Source organism: Tupaia chinensis, unplaced genomic scaffold (genome assembly GCF_000334495.1).
Source record: "Tupaia chinensis unplaced genomic scaffold, TupChi_1.0 Scaffold000133_1, whole genome shotgun sequence".
Classification (NCBI taxonomy): domain Eukaryota; kingdom Metazoa; phylum Chordata; class Mammalia; order Scandentia; family Tupaiidae; genus Tupaia; species Tupaia belangeri.
Genome location: NW_006159602.1, coordinates 2,675,974 through 2,685,167, shown reverse-complemented (window position 1 = coordinate 2,685,167; position 9,194 = coordinate 2,675,974). Strand labels below are relative to the sequence as shown.

The 9,194-nt window shown below is 38.2% G+C and overlaps 1 protein-coding gene across 1 annotated transcript in view; it reads right to left on the bottom strand.

Moving 5' to 3' along the window:
* Positions 1-2,925: 2,925 nt before the first annotated feature.
* ARMH4 (armadillo like helical domain containing 4) overlaps positions 2,926-9,194 on the bottom strand; it is a 136,029-nt gene continuing 129,760 nt past the window's right edge. The window contains exons 6-7 of the mRNA XM_027770429.1: positions 3,913-4,047; positions 2,926-3,670 (exon numbers count right to left, since the gene is read on the bottom strand). Of these exons, the coding sequence (XP_027626230.1) occupies positions 3,602-3,670; positions 3,913-4,047 (204 nt within the window). The 3' untranslated portion in view covers positions 2,926-3,601. The remainder of the gene's footprint in view (positions 3,671-3,912; positions 4,048-9,194) is intronic.

Here is a 9,194-nt window from a genome sequence, read left to right as displayed (position 1 = left end):
TCCTACCTCCACTTCTATGAGTTTGACTATTTTAGATACGTCACATAAAGTATTTCTCCACCTGCCTGGCTCTTCCACTTAGCAGAATACCCCCCTGAGCTCATGTTATGTTGTTGCAATGATAGGATTCCCTTCTTTCCTGAGGCCGAATGATATTCTATTCTATGTATATGCCACATTTTCTTTATCCATTCATCTACTGATAGACATTTGGATGGTTGGATATTGCAAATAATGCGTAATGGACATGGGACTGCAGATATCTATTCAAGATCCCAATTTCTATTATTTTGGATATATGCCTAAAAGTGTGGTTTCTGGACCATATGGTAGTTTTGTTTTTAATTTCTGGAGGAACATCCATGATGTTTACCACCGTTGCTACACCATTTTATATGCCCACCAATGGCGTACAGGGGTTTCAATCTCTCCACATCTTCACCGACACTTGTTATCTTTTATTTTATTTGAGAATAGTACCCTAATGAGTATGAGGTGGTATCTCATTGTGGTTTTGATTTGCCTTGTCTCTGTGACAGAAGCTGCTCTCTAGATAGATGATGCTCTCCTAGCAGTGTTCTTAAACTTTCCAGGGCATGAGAATCCCAAATACCTCTTCCGGAGATTCCGATTCAATACATCTAGGGCAAGGTCTTGAAATCCGTATGTTTAACAAGTGTCCTAGGTCATTCTTACAAGCTAGTGAGTTTGGAAAACACAGTCTCTCCCCCCAAGAATGAGACACAGTCCCTGTCCCTGCAGTGAGATGCTGACAGTCCTCACTGGGTACATTCAATTCAGTGGGGAAGTCGTTAATAATTGAAGCACCAGCAATCATCCCCCCTTTTCAGATAGCTTTAATAGTCTCACTGTTAAATGTTTTAAATTTAACTTTTAGAATGAAGAGCTGACTTTATTTTTAATGTGCAAATATAAGTAGACTGAACACTTATTTTAGGTAAACCCAACAGGGCCCGATTTACCACTTCTAATCTGGACTGCACTATAACCACTAACCAGCACTTTCAGGTAACAGCAGCACCCTAATCCCAGGTTTTGTTTAGAACCTAACAACCTTTCTGACCCTCTTGATAACTGAACCAACCACTGAAAATCATCGTTCCATAGCCATCAGCAAGAAACAAAATGGCCAAAATAAACATACCAGCTGTGCCTCCACTCAGCTTCCACCCAATCCAGATATTTAATGGGTTTGTACAGAACTTTATTGTGGTCAAGTAAGCTCTTTCTTTAAACATTCATGTGTCCTAAAAAAGGGTTATAGAGACCTTTCTGTTTAAGTCTAAATTCATATTCATGCCATAATCATAGCCCTCTGGAAAAATGAAAATATGTGTCTGTTATTTGTGACTTATTGTCCTATCGTTCAAAGATGCGGCCTATTAGCCATGGTCAAGTTCAGACCACAGATTGAGTAGCCTGAGGCATCAGGGGCTATTAGTGTCACCATGTGTGATACTAATGAATTAAGTAGCCTATTACATGTTCTCCATAAACACTTTATCAAGAATATGAAGTCAGTAAGGCCACATCATGCTCACTCACCCTTAATTTATATTAAGGGGCTGCTCTGAGAAAATGAAAACATCCCTTTTGCAATATTAGGATGTTTCCACTTGTGAAATAACAAATTATTCATGAGTGTCATGGTTCTGAATTCTATTTTTAAAATCTGACCTTGAGCTTCTTTGCCAATTGCTAGCTCCTATTTAACTACACAGAGCTTTTCATTTCTCTTGATCAGTTGCACACATTTGCTTATATTCCTTGGCCAAAAGTTGAAATTATCTAAGAAATTCTCATGAGTCAGCCATCATTCAATAATGGATTTTAGAAAGGTTTCTCTAAGTAGCCTAGAGATGATGCTTAAATGTATGTGATTATGGAGGAAAGAGATGAGAAAGGAGAGGAAATAATTGTGTGAGAGAGAAATAAGTAAGGCATCATTCATTTACAGACAAAACGACTCACACCAAACCTTCCATGACCAAACTGCTATTTTCTTAGAACCTTGGTTAAAAAAATAAAATAAAAAAAAGACTCTAAAATGGCACCACATTTCCCAAAGTATGTGCAAATGACACTGAACTGAAGATGGGGAGCATGATTTTGAGTCTAAGTAGGCTCTCATGCTGATTCTCCCTGGGTGTAACTTTGGATAATAACTTTACTTTCTTGCTTCAGTAAAATCTTCAGTCAAAAGGAAGAATAGAAATAAATGTCCTACCTCACACAATAGGTATGAAGAATAGCTCTGTGACTAGTCTTAAACACAGTAGAACAGGCTATCATAAGTGAGAGCAAGTTCTCCTTAGTGGCAGTATTACTAGGAACCTTTATTCTTCCATGGAAATGAACCCAGCCGCTACCCCTAAACTCAACTAACCACAAATGCCACATGCCCAGATTCAAATACAGTATTTGAATGCCCTATATGATATAGGGGAGATGAGAAATGACCTACCATAGCCTTACATTCCCATAGAGGGATGCCCTGAGAGACACTGGTTTCCCACACGTTCCATTGTACATCAGGGTTCTGGCAACCAGACCTGCTTAAAAAAAAAAAAAACCAGAATACCTGGGTTGTTTTTTTGTTTGTTTGCTTGTTTGTTTTTCCAGTAAAACCATATAAAGACTGATGGTAGAGCATTCCTTCCAAGGCCAAGATTAAAACTGTGGGAAAGCAATGCACTAAACTGTCCACAGTAGTGGCCACAAACACAAAACCAAACAGCAGAAATAAATACCCTGGAAACTCAGCAAAACCTCATGTTCTTGATTTCTTCCTCATTTCTTCTTGGCAAAGTCAGACAGTACACAAGAAATATCTCTCTTAATGTAAGACTCTCTAGATAGGCCTGTTGGGTTCAATCACACCATTTAAAAAAGCAAGCATATATGAAAGATTAAGAGTCATTTTAATGTATTATTTCTGGTGTGTTTTCTTCTTTGCTAGAATGAGACTAAGACGAGAGGTGAAAAATAAAACTAGGATACTGAAGTACATAATACAAGATACAAACAAATCTACATAGAATTAGAGATCTTGATGAAAAAGATTGCAGTCCAAGTTCCTGCTAGTCTTGATACAAATGCAGTGTGTACTATGGCCTTGCACAAGCCTGTAGTTTCAAGTAGGTAGAGTACAATCATGGAAAGTTATGCTTTGTTATGATTTCTATTTCAAAGTCGAGCATACCTTGGTGGCAACAATCATTATACTTAATACAGGTAATTCAAACCAAGGAAAAGACACTGTGGAAAAAACACAAATATTTTACTCTACCTAACCTAGGAACTCCTACTGAACAACATGAATGCTGCATATTTATGTATTGTAGCCCATGGCTGTGAGAACTTCACTACAAAATAAAACCAAACATTGCATGTTACATTTAGTATACAGCATGCCTTTTCTGCTCAGTACAAAAAATAATCTACCTACCAAGCAGAAACTAGGACTGATGGTCTGTTAGCAGCAATGTAGCAGGATGTTGTTCATTTTTCTTTTTTGCCCCAAAATAAAAAATAAAATAATAACATCATTGAATACCCCAATTAAATCCCTCAGTCCAACTCAAAATTCATCTTCAGAGCTGTCAGCTAAGAGCATGACTCGATCTTGCATACTGTTGAATTCTCTCTGCTAGAATAAAAAAAGAAGAAAAGTGTTAAACTTTCTGCAGCAAAGCAAAGCTGAGAAACAGGCCTGCTTTAAAAGACACACTAACAAATGAAGCTGAGGCAGCAGCTGCAGCAGCTAATCCAAACCACTGGGCATGTCAATACTCTCCAAGCATCAGTAAGGCCCGTGTGCTTTATTAAACAAATTAGATAAGGGAAAAATATTCTGAAACTGACTAGGTTTTGTTTTTCTTGGTTCCATACCTTTCTTTTATGCCTTTTGAAGCCATTTCTCCTTCTGCGATTCATAACCTTAATGCTGTAGAGCGCTCCCAAGATGAACAAGGCTCCAGCTATCCCAACCCCTACAGGCACCAGCATCCCAGACATGTATCCAGCCTGCATAGAAAAGAAAAAGCACGCATGAGGATGCTAAGCAGACCACCACCCTGGGTTTCTCGTTTCTGCTGTATGGCACCAAGTGTTTAGACCATGAAATCTCCTCTCTGTTTTGTTATAAGATAAAGTAAAATAAAGTTACTTTTTAGGGAGAAGGCAACAGAGAGCGGTGGAATTATTTTTAGATATTTCAAATACTTAGAAGTAAGTATGGAAATAAATCAGCTAGACCTCATGGGACCTCCAGCCACTCGCTTATGCACATTTGTCAACATCAGTTTCTGGTGACAGAAATATAATTTGTATTAAAGATGGATGAAGTAAGCTTCTGCAATGTCAGGACCATTAAAATGCTATAAATTGGAAATATCAGCCTGAGTCAAGCTTCAAGGGGGTTGAAGTGTCCTCGGGAATACTGTGTTTCTTGGAGGTTAAAAGGAGGACCTTGACAGTGGTGTTTTATTTTTTTCTCTCTCTTGCATAGCTACATTACAGTAAGAACACACCGCTGAAAGTGCTTGCAAGTGAGTAAAAGGTAACAGCTTTGAGAAACAACAGGGAAAAAACAGTCTGCAAAGGAAAGAGGAGGAAGAGTTGACGTTGGGGCAAAGGCAAAAAAGATGAGAGGAGAGTGTGCGCACATACAATAGATGGATTAATTTCTATGTCTGGAATAATCTGCCCAGCGGACAAGACCAAAACTGGGAGTTGGGAGGAATTCTGGGTGTCCCCAGCCCCAAGGAAAGAAAATGAGAGCAAAGGGCACAAGATGGATGCCAACAATTTTGGTACCATCAAAAGAGCCTGGAGGTATCAAACCCCACAATGTCCCCAAGGCGTCACTATGGATACGTTAGTTCTAACTGAGCAGCAGAATCCTCAGTTATCCCTGAGCTTGAATGAATAGCTCAGGACTTGCCCAAGATTATCCCAAGAGGACAAGCTCATTGTACTAAGAATGGTCCCTGCACCTTGATAGACCAACCTAGAGCTCTTTCTTAGGGGAACATAGGTACTGGTTTGCCTTTCAACAAGCCTCTCCCCTAGAAGCCTATACATATATAAAATACATAAACAATTTAAAATTTTAAAAGCTGTAATAAGTACTCAAGACAGATATTTGGGGAAGGGGGTTAAGGACCATGACTCTTAATTTATTTGACTATTTCTAAAATTTCTAATATATCACCATATCTAATATGTTTAGAATGAGGCAAAAACAGAAAGGGATGGAAAACAAAAAAGCTTCCCAAAAAGTGCTGAAGTACGCAGCCTGTTACACTTCCCAACATTTCTAGCAATATATCAAAGGAATACAATACCCCTTACAAAACTGTAGCACCCTCCTCTGCTAATCAGCTCCCTCCCTGATTCTGCTCCCAGAATCTTAAATTCAGGCAAAATATGGAAATTTTTTCCATTAATTTGAGAACAATAGCATTGTTCATCAGCATACTAAGTGTTCTTCCCCAAGAAACAAAGCCCAGCCATTTTTCAACAAATTAATATGCTTTATGGAAGCCCAAACTCTTTCTAAAGTTCTCCCAGATCTACTTAAGACACAAAAATTCTTGTAATTTTCCATGTAGGAATACACTGGAAAATAGCAAAATTTTTGGTGCTCTCACCAAATCTGTGAATATTGTTTTTAAATAATCACTATTCCCACTGCACGAAAATAATATGTTGAAATATGATAAGCTTTGGCATGGTGGTTAAGGGTGCTGGACTCCCACATGGTGACTGCAGTTTGAGTCCCGGACCTGGTGGCTTGCTTTCTCTCTCTCTCTTTCTCTTTCTCTCTTTCCCCTTCTCTGGTCAAATTAAGATAAATAAATAAATAAATAAAGTTAAATAAAAATATTAAAAAAAAAAAAAGAAATATGATAAGCTTTAAGCCCAGCCATTAGTGTGTTTAGAGTTTTTACAAGATCAGTTCTGTGAGCCTCATGGTACTATGTAACTTAACCTCATACCAATAACATGAGTATTCCAAAATATGTCACTCTTCTATCTTTCATATGGACACATTTAGACTGCTTGTTTCTAGAGCTTCAAATCATGTAGATTTCACAAAAATACAGCTCTCTTGCTCGCTCGCTCTCTCTCACCCCTTTTGTGTGTGTGTGCGGCATCTGCCTTGCTTTGAAATTACAAGTAAATTACAAGATGAGAGCAAATCAACTCATCATCGTCAAATATAATTTAACCATACTTCTTTCAAAACTGACTAAGGGAAAATAAGCTCTTTTTTAGAATTGCCCATGACTTGATTTCTTCAGAAATGAAAATAAATAATATAGTATGCACATATTTTTAGGTTATAAATTCTGCTTAGTATCTTTTCTCTGCTCAGAATTATTGGATGTACATGTGCCTCCAGATGTGATGGTCTGAGAAAGGTACATTACACTGATATATTATTCCAGCCAAAAAAAGGCACATCTTGAATCTAACCATGAGGAAACAGCCAAAAAAACTTAGATGAATATGTTTTTAAAAAAGGACTCTTTAAAAGTGTTAGTGTCATAAAGATAAAAGATGGCTATAAAATGTTCTAGATTAAAGAAAACTAAAGAAACATGACAACTAAATGTGTTACATAATCCTAGACTGGCTCCTGTACTAGAGGAGAAAAAAATGCTTTTATAAGGGACATTTTGGGTCTGTTGACAAAACTGAAATATAGATGCCAGATTACATAAATGTACTACATCGATGTTAAACATACACAAGGCTAATAATTATGCCAAAAATTGTTAATGAAATATTCCTATTCTTAGGAACTCCACACTGGGGTATAAGAGCAAACACACTGTGAGAGATGCAACTTACCCTCAGATGGCCTAGAATTTTAAAAAAGGGGAGAACATATCAGCAAATGACAAAGCAATGGGATAAAAGGTGCATATGAGCAAAATATGCACAAATTTACACCAGGTGCATCTGAGCAAAATACGCCCAAATGTTCTATGTACTATTCTTATTCTTGTCTCTTCTCAGCAAATTGAAGAAAAATAAAATTGTCAGAGGGCATGTGTGCTCTCCAGAGAAAGAGAGAGAGAGAGGGAGAAAATACCTCCCCCCCCCATAAGGCATGGTCGCAGTCTCCTCTCCTCCACTTATTCATGCTGACAGGATTTGGGGCACACACGTATATGCCAACTGCTGGTCCCTCTAGTGTGTTTTTCAAGCCACCACGTCTGGACTTCTATCAGTGCAGTCAGCTATGTGGGATCTAGTCACCTTAGGTATAATGACACCAGCTGGCCCCAGAAGGATGTTTTCTATTGAAAAAATGACATAAATTTCTAGATTAACACATCAGAACCTATTTAATTTTCACTGTATCATATTTTTCTCTGAGAAATAACAAGCAGTGCCAATTTAAATGTATCCAGTTCTAAATGTTGAGTTTTTTCTCTCCCAAAGCTTTCTCAGTTCATTTGCTCACACCTCTTTTGCACAACTAGACTCACTACAAATACCAAAATGGCCTCCACTGACCTCACTAGCTTTATATGTATATGAACACATAATAGTCTCATTCTCAAAAATGATATATGCTAAATTATATGGAGAAGCAGAAAAATAATAGGAAAATTCATATGATTATAAAATTTTAATTGCAATTGAATGTTATATTTTATCTTTTAACATTAAAAGCTGTAGCGAAATAAATATTAATAACTTGAGTATTGGGGCCAGCAGTGGTGTAGCGGTTAAGGTGCTGGACTCCCACGTGGCCAACCACAGAACAAGTAGCGGAGCCAGTGGTTTGAAACTCACACCAGGTGTGTGTGCATGTGTGCCCAAAATCCCAGAAGGAGAATGGAGGAAAAGGGATTGTGCCATGGCCATGCCCCCTAGGCGGTTTCCCTCTTACTGTCTCTCTCTGTCTCTCTCCAGCGAATACATGCACCCTATGGCAAGACGTTTAAAAATAAATAAATTCTATAAATAAATAAATAAATAACTTGAGTATGGGAAAAATTGATTCCAAATTTTAAAAAAAACAGGAATATCATCAACAGAAATATATTGAGATGTGAATTACCTTTGAAAAGATTTCAGTTTAACTGAATCTCCAGTTAAATCTGAGCTAGGTTATAGTAATGGGATCTGACACAGGCTACCATGAAGTATTTACAATTTTTTATAAGTAATTCTAGTTTAAAATTACAAAGTAATCAAAAGTGAAAAGCTGGAGAGGGTTGAAATCAAAAGAAAATGAAAATATAATCCCAGAAGGAAGCTAATATTGTTAGTCTCTATGTAGATTGCAGAATTAATGCAAAAGAGGAAAATATTTTTCAAAGTTGGCCATTCCAGATGAGTCAGTTCATTAACACTTCGTAAGAAACAGCACTATGATGAACTATATCCAGAAATGCCAGATAGAATGGAATTCCATTACTGAAATTCCCTAGATAAAACTCCTTGATACACTTTCCCGTGAAAGAAAGTAAAAAAGCACCTCACATGGGTAAAGCTCTCATCACAATCCCTTCTTCATTTCTCCCTTCATTCAGAATTTTGGGCATGAACACACACGTGTGTGCTCACTGAGTCTAGGACCGAACTACATGGTTTATCATGTGGGATCCAGCATCCCTAACCACCATGCAGTTAGTTGCCCCAATGTTTATACCTTCATAAGAATGAAAGGCTCAGACGAAGATTTTTCATGGCTCCTGAGAACTAGTGACTTCAGGGTAAAAGAGAAATGAAGATTTCCTACTGATAATTCAGCCTCCAGCCCACAAACCTGAGTGGCAGGAGAGACAAGAGGCAGATCTTCAGATGAAGATTCCTCACGGCTCCTGAGAACTAGTGATTTCAGGATGGATCTAATGGAACTTTAGCCAAACATCCAAATACTATTAGGGTTAATATATTCCTCAATATCTACTGAATCTGGGAACCAGCAGTTAGCGTAATGGCTATGTCGCTGGACTCCCACGTAGTCGACCGCGGTTCATGTCTCGGACGGGGTGGCTTAAAACTCACGCCGGGCGCATGTGCGTGCGTGCCCAAGATCCTGAGAAGAGAATGGAGGAGAAGGGATTGCGGCGTGACCATCCCCCCTGGGGGGTGATTTCTCGCTTTCTGTCTCTATGTCTCTCTCTGTCTCTCTGGCAAGCACA